The sequence below is a fragment of the Papio anubis genome, chromosome 14 (assembly GCF_008728515.1).
Source record: "Papio anubis isolate 15944 chromosome 14, Panubis1.0, whole genome shotgun sequence".
NCBI classification, from domain to species: Eukaryota; Metazoa; Chordata; class Mammalia; order Primates; family Cercopithecidae; genus Papio; species Papio anubis.
In genome coordinates, this window is record NC_044989.1 from 43,749,095 (window position 1) to 43,769,501 (window position 20,407).

Here is a 20,407-nt window from a genome sequence, read left to right on the forward strand (position 1 = left end):
CCAAAGTATAAAAAGTGTGAATAACAACATTCATGTAAAAGGAGATAAAAGTATGATGAAAATGCTTGGGAATGATAGTCACTAATTTGGGTTAGTGGTTATAGCTGAGGAGGAATAAAGGGGAATGAGATGTGGAAGAATCCACAGCATAACTAACAATCTCTGTATTGTTTAATTTCTTAAACTGGAATTGGTTTCAAATATGTTCATTATTCACTATATATTTCTGTATGCTGAAATATTTCAAAAGATACATAATAAAAATAATAAAGAAATGAACCATGGGAGGGGAGAAGGAAAGCAAATTATCAACTAAAAAAGCTTAGAAGACTGGTCACAGACAAAATTTTTAAATCTCACCAATTTCATAAAAATGATCACTAAAATGCCATCACCTTGAAGTACAGTAGGGCAATAATTATCCAGCACTCGTTAAAATCAACCCCCATTATTTTTAGATGTTCTTATAGAAACAGCACAGGTTCAGCATCCCAAATCCAAAAATCTGAAATCAAAAAAGCTCCAAAATCCAAAACTTTTTGAGCACCGACATGACATTCTAAGGAAATGCTCATTGGAGCACTTTACATTTTCAGATTAGAGATGTTGACCCGTTCAGTATAATGCAAAAATGCCAAAAAAAAAAGAAGAAAAAAAAATCTGAAATCCGAAACACTTCTGGTTCCCAGCATTTCAGATAACAGATACATAGCATCTGCTTTTTTAAAGTGATAGTTTAGGAAAATAGAACCAATTATATCTTTTTCACATTTCACTGAAAAGTGCCTTGAAATTATCATTTTTGAACGGTGATTAACAACATTTTAGTCAATTTTTTAAAGAAATGAAGACATTTCATACCTATGGGCACTGGCCACTATATGCCATATGACTATGTTCCATATGATTGTGGAAAAGAATCCCCATTCTTTTCCACAGTCCACATTCTGGCCCGTGGGCTCCCTTTAACACCTCCCACAGGCTCTAAAATAAAATCCTATGTACTTATTGTACTTGATTGTAAACTTCAGCTCTCAATCTGTTCCCTGACCTAGCATGGCCCTTTATAGTTGGGTAGGAGTGTCCTACTATAGGCTGGGCACGGTGGCTCACACCTGTAATCCTAGCACTTTGGAAGGCCAAGGCAGGCAGATCCCTGAGGTCGGGAGTTCAAGACCAATCTGGCCAACTGGTGATTGGGCCTGGTCTTGAACTCCCAACCTCAGGTGATGTGACAGGTGTGGTGGCCCACACCTGTAATCCCAGATACTGGGGAGGCTGAGGCATGGGAACTGCTTGAACACAGGAGGCAGAGGTTGCAGTGAGCCAAGATCGCACCACTGCACTCCAGCCTGGAAAACAGAGTGAGACTGTCTCAAAACACAAACAAAAAAAGGAGTGTCCTACTATGAAGCATTAACTGAGGAAGCCCAGACTATAATGTACAAGCAGTACTTGACAGGTATTAATACTGACTCCCTAGTGGTGAAGTGAAGCTATGAGGAGTGCTTTAACTTCATACATATAGGTAGTGACTACAAGGAACTAAATGTGAACATCCCAAAAGTCAGATACCATATTTAAAGGAAATTTTCAACGGCTGAGTTACAAAATGTACATCAACTCAAAGCAGCACACATGAAATTCTCAAGTGCTAGCATATACACTTTCAAATTTGTAGATGCAATAGTATTATAAAATAGCTTATATAAGCTGGATGTTTTCACCAGAGTTTAAAAATTGTTTGTTTTGATTAATATATTCAACTAAAGCAATGGTTTATTTTGTGGATGGTAAAGACAAAAAAAATAAAAACTACTCAAAACAAGCTTCAAATATCTGTCCAACGTTCAAGAGTTCTTTATCTCCAGCAAATAATTTTTGTTAAAAAATAAAGCAAAGATTTAAAACCACTGCAGGAGGCTGAGACAGGATAACTGCTTGAACCCAGAAGGCAGAGGTTGCAGTGAGCTGAGATCACGCCACTGCACTCCAGCCTGGGTAACAAGAGTGAAACTCCATCTCGAAAAACGAGAAAAACAAAACGAAAAAAACAACACTGGAGGGTTTGTGTATTTCCATGATTACCTGGGGGACTGTGCTCTGTAAGTCATCTGTAGGCCCAGCCAAAGAGATTAACTCTTTCATTGTTATTTTCAACAAATCCATTTTGCCTTTCTTTGGTTCAGATGCCAACAGTGCCTATGAAAAAAGAATGCAAAAATTAACAGGGTTCTTAGTTTACATACACTTTTTTGCTGCTTTCCTGGATCAATCCCAAAATGCAAAATCCCCTTAACAAAAATATGTGGTTATCAAAGAAAGTTAATTAAGCCATGTGGCCCTGGACAGGTGGTTTAGCCTCACAGTTTAACCTACAGATTCTTCATCTCTAAATTTAGGTGAAGGTGAAATCATGTCATCTCTAAGGTCACTTCCAGTTTGCTCATTAAATTTTACAATTCTAAAAGGCTAAAACTTATTGACAACTCCTTAAGAACCCTAAGTAGGTGGCAGTTCTCAGACACAATGAACAAATCAGTTTTAGTAACAAATTTATCTAACAAGAAAATTCTCTTCACTTAAAAAACAAAAAATCTCTGGATTAAATTTCTTGTAAGAATGTTAAGGCTCCCTGGAGATGAAGCAGTCAGTTCTTCACAAAAGAATCATTACTTGGAGGACTAATCAAAGTATTTGAAACTTCATGGAACAAAAAGAAATACTGCAAACACCAAAGAGGTCCTATATTTAAAATTTTCAGTAGCTTACTTACTTACTTCGTATCTAACACTTTGCCGATGTCCAATAAACATAAAAATAGGGTAAAAATAGGGTATTAAGTCACGTGAGGCAATAAAAAGGAACGAGGTACTAACATATATTACAACATGGATGAACTCTGAAAACATTATGCTAAGTGAAAGAAGCCACATACAAAAGATCATACACTGTATGATTCCATATGTATGAAATGTCCAGGATGGGCAAATGTATAGAGCTGGAAGGTAGATTAGTGATTGCCTAGGGCTGAGTGGCAGGGGTAGAGAGAAATGGGAAGTAAACTGCTAATGAGTATGGGAAGTTTCATGGGTTGATGTTCTAAAACTCAATAATGGTTGTACAGCTCTGTGAATATACTGAAAACCACTGAATGGTACACTTTAAAAGGGTGAATATATAGTATGTGAATTACAACTCAATAAAGCTGTTTAAAAAAATCACTTTAGTCACATTCTCAGATTCCCTTCCTCCATGTCTACTTTTCATGTTTGTAGCTACTGGCTCTCAAAAGTGAAAGTTTCAAGTTAGTCAGCTTCTTCTGAAGCATTTCAAATTTACAGAAGAGGAAAATAAAGACATACAAAAAAAAGTTTGGTTTAGAAGACATTTCTCATAGTTTATTTATGCTCAGATAACATATATTTTTTAAATGACTATTCAAAAAAACGTTGTCTATATAGAAAACAATTTTTAATCTGTCTACGCAAAAGGCAAACTCACAAACTAAGTAGGCAGTTCTTTTCCATGGCTAACACTATGCAGACTTCCACCAAAACAGGAATATAACTTTATTAGTAAGTCATGCTAAGAGAAATGAAGACTTAAGCAGATTTTTTTTTTTTTTAATTTAGACTTTATTCAACTAAAATAAAGTGAAAAGCTACTTTCAATTACTAAAATGTCTTCAGGGAACCATGGCTTTTTTCTCCCAAAGAGCTGGGTAAAGTTTTGGCATTCTTGCCAAGGCTAGTAATCAGAAAGTACACCTTCTGATTACTCATTATGACCATAACTTAGTACAAGTTGGGCACCAGAGCTGAAAGAAGCACACTGCACAAATATGCAGTGAGACCTTGATCCTGTCTTAACATTGGACCTCAGACAGACAAATGACATGTAAAAACACAAGGTCAGAGTGAATTATAGGCAGGAGAATGAAACACACTGATCCAGAATGGGTCAGATCAAAGAAAAGTTGATTTCTGAAGGTCACCAAAATCCGTACAGAACTACTTCAATGATCTCTGTCAACAACCTCTGCAACTGATGCCCAGTGTCACCAAAAAAATCATAAAGGGATTTTAGGAATTTGAGGGAGGAGTAAGAAAGAGAAGGAAAAAATGTAGGGGCACGAAAAAAAAAGACAGACTTCATTCCATTTATTTTCAGTGCATTTATTATACCACCACATTCCTGGATTTAATCTTACTATGCATTAAACAAAGGCCTTTCAGGATGGAGTCTGATTTAGTATTGTGAAGACACTGGTTTTTATTCTTTGGGTTCATGAAGGTAACGGTCTTAATTTCTAAATAAAATATTTTCCCATCAATAGCCATATCTAAATGTGCTGATATGAAGCAATCTTTAAGGTATAATACTAGTGAAATCAAAGAGCAAGCAGTGTATACGTTTTCGTATGTGTTTAAAGGGAAAACGGACTCGCACACACATATTCTCATATGCAGAGAGGTTCAGGAGTCAGGCTGCCTGGGCCCAAGTCTTAACTCAGTTCTTACTGTCTCTGTGGCCTTTGGCAAGTCACTTAACATACCTAAATCCCAGTTTCTTCATCTAGAATATATGGATGATAATAGGGTACAGGGATGGAGTTAATGAGGTAATGTATACGAAATAACCACTGATAAATGTCAGCTACTATTATGATTATGATTATTTTACGGATGGATGTTTTATAGGAGAATTGAAAAGAAAATGTTAACACTGGTTGCCTACAGAGAGTACTGAAGGTCTTGAGATGAAGGGAAGACTATTTTTTTTTTTTAATACAGTGGGGTGGTGGGGCAACATGTACACTTCCTGGAAGTGAGCAATGACTGTGCCACAGTGATGTCTGCCTACTTAATACACAGACAGAAATGTATACCACCCTCTGTTGATACTACAAGATTGACCTTTTAGAGGGTTTGTTCCAAGAACAGATCTTGTCACAGGAACACACCGTCCCCACATTAAAACAAAGCCACAAATGCTATGGTGCTGAAAAGACAGAAATGTTCTTTATGTAATATGCTCACTCACATGTCAAACAGGTTAGGATACACTATCATCAAAGACAAATATAAACAAACAACTAGGGTCCTACAGACAAGTACCTGTATGTAGAAAGGAATTCCAGCACTGCGCCTTGTAGCACAGAGTTTAGATGAAGGATCACTGCATTTAATTTCCTCTAAAACACTCCATAGCCACTGCTCCGGCAGCTTTTGCAGACTCACATTTGGGCACCTAAAAGGCATATATAATCAAACATTCAGAATTAGGTATCAAAGTTGAAAGCACAAACTATTGATGTACATTTACACTGTTAAGAAAATAATAAACATCCTTATATTGAGAGGGGATGAAACAAAAAATATCTCATACTTTTCACCTACTTTCCTCTTCATTATGGGTCTTAAGATCTAAAGATTTCATTTCTAACAACTGCAGTGTTTAAAGCATGTGTCTTGTCCGTAAAATAAATTTTAATATGTGGGCTTGCATCCACACTCAAAATATTCAGGAAAAGGTTGATCATGGTCTCACAGATATTTCATACTATACAACTCAAGATTTCCAACAAAGAGAATATAAGTTTATCATTTACTATAATTTATGTTCTGTTTATAGGGATTACACATATTCAAAGAAAACACATTTTAAACTGTATTTTAGCAATCATTTTCATCGCTCTCAAAATGAGGCCTACCACAAATAAAAGTTTTAACCAGATCCTCTGGAGAATTAAAGCAATGTATCTGGGAAGAGGCATAAACATTTTGAGGCGATTTGAACTTTACATCAGTGAGCTTCTGCATTATCACATTAAGCGTTATCTTAGAGTGCTCAAGAACATTTAATTTTTATAAAATTTTTCAATGTATGCCCTACTAGACTAGACTGTATAACACTGCCCCAGGAATACCATACTCAGTGGTAGGTAGACAAAATTATCTTAGCAAGACAGTACCTGGTTTTAACTGAAATTAATATATGAAAATTTGCAGATAAAGTCCAAAGGAAAAACACATTTTTAAGTTGAGAAAGAAAAGTTGCAGAAAGATAACTGATTTCTAATTGATAGTGAATCTCTTAGGAACACATTTGGGATTTTTTTTTTTTCTTTATTCTAGTTTGGCGTAAAATAGATAATTTCAGTTACTGACTAAACATTCTAAATAGCAACTCAGATTCAGCTGTATGTTTCACATAGAACAAAATATATAAATATTACTACTTTAAAGGAGGCATTTTTTAAAGTTTGACATGGACCTAAAAAATATTATTTCAGCCATAAATGTTACAATTACATCTCCCTACTCCTAGCAGGCTTTGTGATTCTAAAGATTTCCTTTTAGCATATCTTAAAATCCATCACCTCACCCTTGCTTCTTCACAACACTCCTGCCCTTGGCCACCAAAACCAGCTATCAAAACTCCCAACCACTAGATTAAAGAGATTCAGAGACATAACAACAAAATGCAGTGTGTGAACCTTGTTTAGATCCTGATTTGAGCAAATGAAATGTAAAACAGACACTGTCAAGTAACAGAGGAAATTTATATACATACTAGATATTAGACAACACCAAGAAATTCTTTATAAAATGTGCCATTGAACTGTGAACATGGAACAAAGGGTTCATATTTTTAGAGATGCGTACTGAGTACATAGGAATAAAAATCACAAATCGGGGATGTGTTAGAATACTTCAGCAAACAATAATAAAAAGGAATAGATGAAGCAGTTGTGACTCAACTTTGATCACTATTGAAATTGGATGATGGGTAAAGGTGGTTTATTATTCTTTCTACTTTTAAATATATGTGATATACATACACACAAATACACACATTTGGAATTTTTCATAATAAAAATAATTGCCCCACACTTTTGTATTTTTAAGGATTGAGGTTACTTCCCAATCACTGGATTTTATATCTTTTTAAATTAAGATAAATGTCTTGTGTTTTGTGAAATAATTTACCTACTTTATTAGTAATATTGCCAGCTTGATATAATCCTCACACAGTTGCCCAATCAAAAACTGAAATCCAAATTTCTAAGAATAATTACTTAAGTGCTAATGATATAGATTACTGCCTGCTTTTGTTCCTTCTTCACTGTAAAAAAAAGAAAAAAATGGGCCAGGTGAGCGTGGTGGCTCACACCTGTAATCCCAATACTTTGGGAGGCTGAGGCAGGAGGATCACCTGAGGTCAGGAGTTCAAGACCACCTTGGCCAACATGACGAAACTCCATCTCTACTAAAAATACAAAAATTAGCCACGCATGGTGCCAGGCGCCTGTAATCCCAGCTACTCAGGAGGCTGAGGCAGGAGAATCGCTTGAACTCGGAAGCCGGAGACTGCAGGGAGCCAAGATGGTGCCACTGCACTCTAGACTGGGTGACAGAGCAAGACTCCATCTCAAAAAAAAAAAAAAAAAAAAAAAAAAAAAAAAAAATTAAAGCAAAAACCTTTTTTTGTAGTGATTTAGCTACCCAAGAAGCAGCTGGAATTATAGAGGTGAATAAGGTAAAGAGTACTTGATCTAATATCTGTGGGTTTAATTTATACTTGTATTTTCTTCCTAGAACCATGGGCAAGTTAAAACCAGCTTATAGATAATGCTACAGCCTAAGGTCAAGTCTCCTGTAGGGGATTCGATACGTAGGAAAAACTAAGGGGAAGAAGGAACTGCAGGACATGAGAGGTACTTTCCTATTTCCTTAATTTCCTAAGTGTGTTGAAATATAAATACACTAAATACTAGTTCAATAATGCTCCTCAACTGTCAGTGGGCCTCCCCTGGGCCTCCCTGCATGAGCCCACAGAGTCTCTGGCAAAACCAACCACTCCAAGAAGGCAGGCAGGTCTGGAATGAGAGTGGAACATCTCACTATGCATCACCCTTCCTTGCATGAACTTTCAATGGCTCTTGACTATTAACCAAATCATTTAACTCCTCTTCTAACTTGATCAAACTCTCCCAGCTTGAAAGGTTACCTATGACCTGGACCCAACCCTCCTACTTAAATCTAACCTAACTTTTCCAAGTTCCTACACAAACTCCTCTGGTCTAGTAAGATTGTTTTTTGCTGGTTCTCATACTAACATACAACACAAACACACACACCTCATACTCCCAACTAAGCATTTGTTTATGGTCTCCACACATATCCCTATTCATCCAAATGATGAAACCTCCTCCAAATACTGCATCTCACGAGGACTTTTCCTTTCTCTAAACTTTTAATTAACTTGAAGCAACTACTAGGTATATAGGCATACATGGGATCAGTACAGTGTCATGGAAGGGCTGGAATCTGAACTAGACTTTGAGGGACGTGTAGGTCGAATGGTGGAAGGCCCATATATGAGAGCTGAGGAAGTAAAAGATGAGATGACTGGGGAAAGAGCTAGGTCAAGGCCCCAGAGGCAATTCCCTAATTTAGATACTTGGCTAGTATAACTGTAAACAGTTAACTGAGCCTATTTATTCCCTTGAGTATTACATACTAAGAACCAAATGCTCCTTGTTAATTTGCGGAATTTGAAAACAGAGGCCAGAAAAATGCTCTACAAGGTCAAGGCTGGCAAACTGCCATCGATAGACCCCTCTCTGCCCATTGCACCATGGACCCAGGAACCTCAGGAGCTCTGGGAAACGCTCAAGGCACCAGCTCCTACCATCTAGTCCGAACCTTCTTATTCTGCTCTGGAATTCCCCAGCATCAAACCAGCTTTTCTGCAGAATTCTTTACTTGTCTGGTTTCCAATGTGAACTCTGCCACTGGATCCTATTCCTCTGATTCCCTTGCTTCTTAGCTCTGCACCTCTCCGAGGCAAGTACTGCCTTCAAAGTCATACAAGGGAATTTGGTCCAATAATGGAACTCCCACCCTCCCTTTTTACTAAAATGAAACATACTACATTTTAGACAAAATCTACTTACAAGTTTTTTGTTTATTTTTGTTTTGTTTTGTTTTTGAGACAAAGTTTCACTCTTCTTGCCCAGGCTGGAGTGCAATGGTGCGATCTTGCCTCACCACAACCTCCGCCTCCTGAGTTCAAGTGATTCTACTGCCTCAGCCTCCCGGGTAGCAGGAGTTACAGGCATGCGCCACCACGCCCGGCTAATTTTGTATTTTTAGTAGAGATGGGGTTTCTCCATGTTGGTCAGGCTGACCTCGAACTCCCGACCTCAGGTGATCCGCCCACCTTGGCCTCCCGAAGTCCTGGGATTACAGGTGTGAGCCACCACACCTGGCCACAAGTTTTATTTAAACTATCGTATTGGAAATAGATTTGCCTGCCACAAAGGAAAGAAAAACAAATATTTGTTGAATGTCTATTACATGTCTGGCACAGCATCAGGCTTTTCGCAGCTGCTCTTACTTCATTCTTAGAACAAACTATAAGAAAGTTATTTTTCCCAACTAATAGATGAGAGGGAATATATCACAGTGGTTAGGAACACAGATTATGGATCCATGTTATCTGGTTTAGAATCCTTTCTCTGCTACCTAGTAACTGTACAATCCAAGGCAATTTACTAAATTTCTCCATTTTCTCACTTTGCTGTTTTATAAAATGAAGGTTTTTGGGGGAGGATTGAGTTTGTTCTTATGTCTAATAAGTTATTAATGGCCATTTTCTAAAATCATCTGTTATTATGAGAAAAGCAAGTATTAAAAGAGTTTCAATTGAAATAATAGAGATGAAATAGCTGAGTTTCCATTTTGACAGGACATCCCCCTACAATGCAAGTTAATATTAACAATATGCAAAATATACAAATAGAAACCCCAAAACAAGCTGAGTCCAAAAACAAGCTAATCATCTGGGTAACAAATGAAGAGAAATGCAAAGCAGTCAGTGTGCCGATACCAGAGACCCACAGGGTTACAGATTTAGAAGCAGCAGTGGCAGCCAAAGAATTTCAGCAGCCTCATCTCTTTTGAAAAGAATCTGAAAAAGAGCTAGCTACTGCCAGAGCTGCCTGAGGCTGTAGCAGTAGGAAAAGCCATGGGCACAGGGAGCCTCTGAATCAGGTTGACTATATCCCCAATTTCACTGTGAGGTGGGAGACCCAAAATGCCACTACCTAATCTAGTTCCTCTGATAAGAGGAAAGAGCCTAGAAAGAGATCAATAAAGAAAACAAAAGGCTCCCATCATAGCCAGCAAGCCAAAATTCAAAATATAGAAATAAATTTTATATTAAGAAAGACAATCTAAAAAAAAATCAGTAATAAGAACACAGTTTCACTCCATATGAAACTAATTTTATGGAGCAGTCTGACAAAGACCTTAAAATAACTATATTTAGGATACTGAAGTGATAAATAAGAGAATAATTTCTATTTAAGAAGAGTGAACTGGGCATGGTGGCTCACATCTGTAGTCTCAGCAACTCAGGAGGCTGAGGCGGGAAGATCACTTGAGCCCAGGAATTCAAGGCTACAGTGAGTTATGATGGCACCACTAGACTCCAGTGTGGATGACACAGTGAGACTCTGTTCCTTAAAAAAAAAAAAATAAAGAGCAAGAAATCATGAAAAACAAGCCGTACTGAAATAAGAACAGGCATGTATAAAAATAAAAAAGATTAGAAATATCAGAAATAAAAGTATACTTTCAGCCAAGCATGGTGGCTCACACCTGTAATCCCAGCACTTTGGAAGGATGAGGCAGGCAGATCACTTGAGCTCAGGAGTTTGAGACCAGCCTGGGCAACATGGTGAAACCCTGTCTCTACAAAAAAATACAAAAATTAGCTGGGCATGGTGGCACTTGCTTGTAGTCCCAGCTACTTGGGAGGCTGAGGTGGGAGGATGGCTTGAGCCCAAGAGGCAGAGGTTACAGTGAGCTGAGATCATGCCAAGGCACTCCAGCCTAGGTGACAGAGTAAGACCCTGTCTTAAAAACATATATCTATTTTTTAATATACATATATACACACACACACACACACACACACACACATATACACATATAAAACAGATGAGATGAATTCTAAAGAATTAGTGACTTAGAAGACAGTTTTCTGGGAAATTTACCCAAAACAGTATACAGAATGAAAAAACCACAAAGTATGTGTGTGTGTATACATACGATAGCTCCACACCTGGACACAGCATAGCAAAATCGTGATTAATAAAAAAATGTAAAAGCCACAGGAGATTTAAAGAAAAAAAAAATTGGAGATCTACAAAGGAACATCAATTATACCAAACACAAGTTTCTCACTGGCAATAACAAAAGCACTGAAGGAAAATAACTGTCCACCAGAATTGTACACCCCATTAAAGTATATTCAAAAGCATAGGTAAGAAAAAGACAGTCTGAAATACACAAAGAGTAAGTCTGCCTTCCGGAGACTCTCACTAAAAGAAATTCTAAAGGATGTACTTCAACAAACTACACCCACAGTAGTTTCAATGGGGTGTCTACTAGATTTGCCAAACTTGCCCCAAACTAAACTCCTGATCTTCCTCCAAAAACCTACTCTACCCACAGTCTTGCCCAACCTAATAACAAATCGATCTCTTCAGGGGCTCAAGCCAAAAACTTTGTAGTTATGCTCTCTCTCTCAAATAGCAAATCTAATCTGTCAACAGACCTTGCCTGCTCTATCTTCACGTTATATCCAGATTCAGATCACATTTTACTTCCTCCACCACTTTCCAAGTCATCACTATCTCTTTTCTGTAGTATAGCAATATTATAACTAATCGGTCTTTCTGTTTTCACTATTATAGTCTATTATCAACACAGCAGTAAGTGTAATCCTTTTAAAAGACCAGCTCATGTCACTCCTCTGTTCACAAACACGCCAATGGCTCCCCCTTTTACTCAGAGTAAAAGCCAAAAGTTCTTACATAATGTCTTAGGCTGTCTAGTCCTTGTAACTTCTCTGATCTCATCTACAACTCTTTCCCATGCTTACACTACTCCAGTCATAAATGGTTTACCTGATGTTCTTTAAATACCTACCCCAAGCCCAAGCCTCTCAGGACTTTTTCACCTGACATTCTCTCTGCGGTGAATGCTCTTCCTCCAGGTATTTACATTCTGGTTGTACAAGTGCTAATTTTCGTATTCACTATACCTTCCAGTACATGCAAATATCTCACACTAATGTTTAAAAATTGGGTAAAATAAGGGGTAGATGAGAGGGAAGCTAAATAATTTGCTCAAGGTTACATAGCATTTACGTGGCAGAGAGAGAATTAAAATGTATATTGACACCAAAGCCCTTGCCTAATAAAAAGGCATTATTTCAATGTGCCTGCCCTAAATGCTCAGATCTGGCTCATGATGAAGATGCTATCAACTCTCTATTATTTGTTTTAGTAAATTTCACTATTTTATTTTTTAAAGAGATCTATCAGGTACCTAGTGGTTGCTTTGCACTCTGCTATGTCCTAAAAACAGAACCGTAGAATAGAAATTCCAAAGGGCACATAATTGACAAAATGTTTTCATGTGGCTTTGGAATGTATTACCAGAGAATACTATTTTTAAGATATTATCTTCCTGATCATGTTTTATTCAGGTTACTTTTATTTCATTCCCTGAACATCTACCATTGGGGTGGGGGTTAAAGTATTAATAGTTCTAAATGAACTGGGTGACATGAATGGAGAGCTAGCTAGAAAATTAAAATACTCTACAGAAAAGTCACTCAGTGGATAACCTCTTTGGGACTGACTTGAATTGAATTGTGTCTCATTTGTTTTCGAGGTACCCCCACTCCCTTAGGGAACTGAGGAAGTTTATTACTATTAATAAACTGTTTTCTTATATTAACTGAATGATTCATGGTAACCTAAAGAAATGACTTCACCTGCAAACACAAAGCAATTCATTTCACATTCAAATATGAAGTACATTTAAAGCCAACATATTGAAGCAAAATTCCCAGAAAAGACTCAAACTGCCAGGAAGGTAGTTATGTATAATCTCCACTGAGTAAGGTAAGCCTCTGCCAATATCTTTATTTACCAAACAATACTTTACCTACCAAGCATAAGAAGGAAGAAAAGCCTTTCCCTTTCCCATAAACACAGGCTTCCACTTTGTTAGGTTTAAGAACAAGTGGCAGCTTAGAAAGGAATCATACACTTTCTGGGAACAGAAACTTTATGTCCATTTATTTTACACATCCATGAAGTTCCTCTTTTTTTCATCCAGTCCCCTCCCGAGTTCCATGCAACTCTATCACACACGTGTACTTCTTTATTCATCATCTTAAAGTTACCTACTAGGGTCCATAAATATTAATGTGTGTACAATTTCCAAGATACCTTCTATTTTTATATCCATGTGGTTGGAGACTCTCAGAAAACACAAAGATTTCCCAGGGAGCACAAAATCCAAACTCCTCATCCTGGCTCACAAAGCCCTACGTATCTGGACAACCTCATTAAACTTCATCTTATACCATTCTGTTCTTTAATACACTATGGACTCTGGCACTAGTGGATCTCATTGCTTGGAAAGCTCTTCTCCAGAAAAGGTGCTGCTTCTTGCCATTCAGGCCTTGGCTGAAATATTACTTTAGTCAGAAAGAGCCTTCCTTACCACCAAACTTTATCACATCAAAATACACACTGCTGGCAGATAGTTTATTATTTTCTACATCTCCATGTATCAAGGACACATTCCTTCCTGTTATTTCTCTATTCCCAGCACCTATAGCAGGGCCTGGCACCCTATAGGGAGCTCAATAAATATTTGTGGAATAAATGAATGACATATAATTTACTAACTCCATTGAGTATGGTAGTCTAACAAACCAGGCCGACAAAGAAAGAGGGTACAAAAACTAGAAAAGAAAGTGTAAACAAAAATGTTTTCCAATGAGAAGTGCCACTGTTAGAGCCAGCAATTGATGCGGCTGCTTAGCTTCCTGTAACAGGTACAAACACATTCAGCAAATCTCCACATATCAGGGTTATAGTATTCATACAAGAATGTTTCCTACTGAAATCCCCAAACAGCCTACCAAAATCAACTCTATTAATCTAACTGCTACCCCAGGAGATCATTTGAACACATTCTACTCTTGTGAACACAGAGTAGAAACTATATTTCATATGAGCAATGTCTCTGAGTTTTAATAATAGTTATAAAATTTAATTCAAGATGATAACTTTTTCCTTTCTTTCTTGGGCTCTTTAGGAGATCTCCTCTAGGCCCATAGCTTCATCTATTTCCTCTGTTTGGCTGACTTTCAAATATATACCTCCAGCTGGAGTGAACAACTGTCCCTATTTGCCTGGGACTAAGGGATTTCCCAGAATGCTGGACATTCACTGCTAAAATACTGGGGGAGTCCCAGGTCACGCTATCTCCAACATGAACCCCTGTGTCAATCTCCTGACCTGTATTTCCAACTGTCTGCTATCCCACTAGGCAGCCTCCCAACACCACCTTTAACTCAGCATGTTTAAAGCATTGTTCTCCCTCCCATCGTGCCCTTCTTCTTGCCTTGCTTTTTTTTCCATTATTGGCATTAAGTATTATTCCCATCACCTAGGATAGACAGTTCAGGGAGTGGATCTTTGTCTTGGTCTTTAATGTCTGTCTTGTAAATTATGTGACTTACTTATCTAATCCCAAAGATTAAAATGCTAGGTTGAAAGTTCCTCTAAGAACAAGGCCCATGTTTTACCAATATTTTTATCCTACCTATCACAATTCCTTATAGAAAGCAATATCAATAAACTTGTTAAACTGCTAACCTCTGAAACACTATGAAATTCCAGAAAAACATTTACATTCTAGTGCTGGCTCAATCACCAACTACATGTGTAGTTATAGATAAATCACTTGATTTATCAGTGCTTTCGAATGCAAATAAAATAAAAATGCTTTGAAAATTCAATGAACATTCTCTGGGCTATATAGAGAAGATAATGACTCTAAAATACGTAAGCACCAAAGTTCCTGATGAGAATGTCCCCAAAACTCCTCATCATGGTCCCATACAATCCTTAGTCCCTTGTTCAAGTCCTCACACCCCTCTCTTAGTTCCACAGAGTTGTATGTTTCCTATTTAGACTCTGGTAATTATTTCTAGGTTCACAGTAACTGTGGCCTACCATATCATATTCTCAATGGTCAAAGAGAGCTCAATCAAACACAGCATCTGGCACACAGTAGATGTTTAAGAAATCTTTTCTTGAATAATTAAATAAGGAGCAACTAGTGCTGGTGCCAGCTGGCGCACATTAGCTGTGCCTGCAGGTAGGCATAAAATTGACAAACCAGGTATAAAAAGCAGGGAGCTGGAACTCTAAGTCTTCTCAATGGTGAGGTCACTGTGCCTATAAAAAGCAGAATAGAGTTCTGACTATTCAATGAACCTTCTGTCTGCTCCCTAGCAAAGGAAAGATTTCTTTATAAGGAAGTGATCTCAAAACTTCAGCGTTGCTGGTGTTTATGATAATGAAGGAATTGAGAGGTAAAAATGAAACCATGCAAGGTTCCCAAGAACAATACAGCAAACCCTAGTTGTTTGTTTTGGTTCTTCATCACATAATCCAGGGCCTAGCAAGGATATAAAAAGAAAGGTTCTTGAGTGAAACAGTCTTTGGTTCTTTGAGCCAACTCTGCGTAGGCACGAACCACAGCCATGGGGAATTCCAAAATCCTGCTTTTGTTAGTGAATGCCTTTCCACTAAATAAGCAGACAGCCTCTTGTCTGAAGGCATTTTGTTTTTATTTGGTTATCTTGTCAAACTAATACAAAATAATCAGTGTCTTTAGCCTCTGAGTACATTGTAAAATTGCAACCTTCTTAAAAGGGGTTCAAGGTTCATCATAAACAACTCAGTAACACAAAATGTTATTAATCTACAAAATATGGCCAGGCGCAGTGGCTCATGCTTGTAATCCCAACACTTTGGGAAGCCAAGGCAGGAGGATCTCTTGATCTCAGGAGTTGGAGACCAGCCTGGGCAACATGGCACAAGCCCATCTCTATAAAAAATACAAAACAATTAGCCAGGTGTGGTGGTGCACACCTGTAGTCCCAGCTACTCAGGAAGCTGAGGTGAGAGGACTGCTTGAGCCCAGGAGGTTGAGGCTGCAATGAGCCAATATCACACCATTGTGCTCCAGCCTAGGCAAAAGAGCAAGACCCTATCTCAAATATTTATACACACATATACATACATATATCAGCAACAACAACAACAAATGGTTTACCAGTTCTCAAGGAAGCTTACTAAAAATGTATCCAGCTTCTCTTGGTCTTTTATATCTGAAATCCTGACTTTCCCAATCAGAAACTAGAAAGCGGCACTGTATGAAGAGTAGAAATTCTTAAAGAGGGAGGGAGGGAGGGAAGAAAAAGGAAAGTAAAGGAGGGAGGGAGGGAGGAAGGAAGGAAGGAAGGAAAGGGAGGGGAGGGGATGGCAGGGGAGCTGGGAGGGGAGAAGGAAGGAAAGAGGGAAGGAAAGAGGGCAGGAGGGCAGGCAGGTAGGCAGGCAAGAAGGCAGGCAAGAAGGCAGGCAGGAAGGCAGGCAGGCAGATGCACAAAAAAGAGGTAGGGAGGGCCAGGCGTGGTGGCTCACTCCTGTAATCCCAGCACTTTGGGAGGCCAAGGCCGGTGGATCACCTGAGGTCAGGAGTTCAAGACCTGCCCGGCCAACATGGTGAAACTCAGTCTCTACAAAACACAAAAAAATTAGCTACGCATATTGGTGCACTCTTGTAATCCTAGCTACTCAGGAGGCTAAGGTGGGAGATTCACTTGAACCCAGGAGACAGAGGTTGCAGTGAGCCGAGATTGCACCATTGCACTCCAGCCTGGGAGACAGAGCTAGACTCCATCTCCAAAAAAAAAAGGAGGGGGTTTGTTGTTGTTGTTTTCCTATGCTAACTGCTATGGCCTAAGCCCCTGCTAAAAGTAACAGAAATGAACAGGCCAGGCTATAGCTGGTATTCAGGCTTTTGTATTATCTTGAGTAGATAACTGAAGCAAATTATTGTTCCATAAACAGATTACTCCAACTTCTATCCACAGAGCTACCTCACTCCCACTGGATAAGTATTCTAAGATAAGAATAAAACCCGCAGACTAAAATCAAATTACATATACTGTATACCCAACTAATTGGTCATTAGACAATTATTTTGTACCAATAAATCCGATTCCCTGACTATAAAGTGGCTTTTCAATGGCTTCATCCATCCAACTACATGTAGTAGCAAGGAGCTATTTTTAACTTATATTACTATTGCTAACTGAGAAATGTCACCTTCATTTCCTCAAACTCTTTCAGTAAGATTTTTTTTTTCTAACTTAGAAACTTTCCCTATCTCTAATAATTTCATAAGCTAAATTCCCCCACTCCATTCAATCTTTGGTCAAGTATTATATTCATTATTTCAAGGTTCATGTTTATTATTTCAATGAAACTAAATACTAACGTACGTGTGCAGGAAGGTTGTGTGCATGTACGTTTTAAAAAGGGAACATAACCCTGAAGCACCAGGAAACTTTAAGCCTGAAAAATGATTTGCCCAAATGAAATCCTGTTAGAAAGCTACATATCAAGAGAAGTCATCTTAACCTCCCTCACCACTATCATACATTATTGAGGCTTACTGCAGGCTAAAACATTAGGGGGCTATTTTGAAGACTTAGCTGCAGGCACAGGCAATAATACAATGACCAAATCTAAATTGAATTACCAATCAGAGGGCCATGGGGAGAAGGGCAAGATACAGTGGATTAAAAGAAGTGGTTGGAAGATGTACCAGATAGTTGGTTCTCTCAATGATTTAATATAATCATTCCCTAAGATCTAAGAGAAAAAATTAATATTAAAAAAAATTCTAAAACTTTACTTAAAAAGCTGGCATAGAGGTTACTCACTGAGAACAAGGTCCCTCTGCTATTGTATCTAAATGACAAGTATTATTATGAAAACTTTTTAAATGAGTGTTCAAATATTGAGAAAAAAACAGTAATATCTGACTCAACTATTATAGTAGGCTTAAAACTGAAAATAAAAATGCAGGAGTCACTAACAAAGACTTAGAATTTATACATCAAGACATTCGAGTTTTCTCCAGAATCTTTTAATCCACAATAGAAATGGGAAATTAAAAGGATTTTTCTCTATATAAAGAATATGGCTCCCCAGGGTGGCTCATCTCTTATTCTTTATTTAAGTATTCATATTTCAAATAAAATTAATAGGACACTCAGTGAGAAATAAGTGTCTTATTTAGACACATTTGCCAAATGAAATGTAAATGAAAGTTTAGGCTGGGCGTGGTGGCTCATGGCTGTAATCCCAGCACTTTGGGAGGCTGAGATGGGGATACTGCTTGAGCCCAGGAGTTTGAGACCAGCCTGAGCAACATGGCGAAACCCCGTCTCTACAAAAAATCAAAAATTAGCCGGGTGTGGTGGCAGGCAGCTGTAAGTCCTAGCTACTTGGGAGGCTGAGACAGAAAGATCACTTGAGCCAGGAAGCAGAAGTTGCAATGAGCCAAGATCATGCCACTGCACTCCTGCCTCAGCAACAGACAGACTCTGTCTCAAATAAATAAATTAAATTAAAAATAAAGTTTATACAAGATTGTATATTCTTTCATTCAAAGTTGAATGACTTTTCCCCAAAATCTTACATATTACATTTTGCATTTATTTCTTTCTCAACTGCATATTCTTTAGAGACTTGGTATTTCATTCTCCAGAAAGGTAGAAAAAATTATTTTTTCACTATTATATTTAAATTGCTCACTAAAGTTTTCTGTTTAATTTGAATCATTGTAGTTATAATTAACTGATGAAAGTTTAAATACATATTTAAATGATTTCTGTCCACAGAATTGTTGATGTCCATGAATAAGTACTAGTATTTTATGACAAAAACTGCTAAATGTCACAATTTAATTTTTTCAGGCCAATAATGTGAAAATGATTATAATTACTGCAATAAACATCTGAAGATTAAGCTACATTTCAACAAGTAAAGCAATTCAAATATTTGAAGAGTAAGACAACACCAAGCACTAACAAATCTCCCTTCTAGATTCAGAATTATAATCAATGATTCTGTCCCCTTATAGTTAAGTTTGTATCTTATGGTTGGAAAGTTAGATTCCCAACTTAACATCCTAGAAGTCTGTTCATTTTCATCAGAAGAACGATTTCAAATAATGAAATCATAGAAAGTAAACAAGCAAATATGAATGTCATCAAAAAGTTGAATTTAGAGTTTTATGACATTAACAAACTTAAGCACTCCAATCAAATGCTTAGACAAGTAATTACGCACAGGCAGGCAATTACGTTTTTCAAGGACAATAGGAATATTTCACTGACTTCTAAATAGAAAGCACTACATGAGAAAATCAGATTACAGAAAATTAACTCAACACACTATTGGTGTGTTATGTGTGTTACAAGTGTTGCTTTCAAAATATTCCCAGAAAAAATAACAATGTCTCCATCCCTATTTATTCTTAGATGATTGTTTAATAGTGAAGTCAGTTTACATTTGAAGACATTTTGCATAATCCTATTAAAAACCAATTCAAACAATGTGGGTCATGTTTAACTCTTCAGTTATTTATCCATTAATCTCTTTAAGTGCTTCCTTCCTTAACACAGCTGTAGCTCAAGAGGTGGACAGCAGTTGGCCTCCATTTCTGTGGATTTTCATGAATGCCCAGATTTTTCTTTGCAAACTTTTAAAATGTTGTATACCTAAACAACTTTTTCATAACTTAAGAGCTTATGAAATGCTTTCAAAAGGACTCCAAAAGAAACATTTTCTTTTAAAAATAAAAACCAAACAAAAGGAAGCCACACACACTGTAAAGATGTTCTCTGCAAAACATTCTGTTCAGCAGATTTGAAATGTCTCTCAAGGGATCAAGAACTACTTGGTTTGAAAGCAACAATTGAGAACTCCTAACAGGTTGGCTAAAAGCCAACAGTAACAGCCATGAGAACATATTTAAAGTAGATGAGGAGTGGCTAAGATACCAGGCATTGGGCCTTCCCTAGTCTCCCCACTCCATTTATTTGGAATGCCTTCAACTGTACCATTCAACCACAGTTATTCAAAAGCCTCTGTCATTAGTCCTCTGTTCTTTCTCCTTTCATGCTCTCCATCAAAGACTGCAATCTTACTATGATATTTTTGGAGAAAACTCACAAATCTACATCTCTGTTATATCACCCAAACTAATCCTCTATCTCTAACAGCTGACTTAAATATTTCCATCAGGGTATGCCGTCATTATCTCATACTTAACACATAAAAAATCAAAAAAACTTACTCATCTTTATCAAACCATTCCCTCTTTCAACTTCCTTGGTTTTGTTAACATCAACCCCATTTGTCTGGTGACCAAGACTT

General features: G+C 37.6%; 1 protein-coding gene across 8 annotated transcripts in view; it reads right to left on the reverse strand.

Moving 5' to 3' along the window:
• THADA (THADA armadillo repeat containing) overlaps nucleotides 1-20,407 on the reverse strand; it is a 359,588-nt gene that overhangs the window by 274,478 nt on the left and 64,703 nt on the right. For all 8 annotated transcript variants that reach the window (XM_021924785.2, XM_021924787.2, XM_021924786.2 and 5 more), the window contains exons 23-24: nucleotides 5,121-5,253; nucleotides 2,089-2,202 (exon numbers count right to left, since the gene is read on the reverse strand). In XM_021924785.2, coding sequence (XP_021780477.1) covers nucleotides 2,089-2,202; nucleotides 5,121-5,253 — 247 coding nt within the window. The remainder of the gene's footprint in view (nucleotides 1-2,088; nucleotides 2,203-5,120; nucleotides 5,254-20,407) is intronic.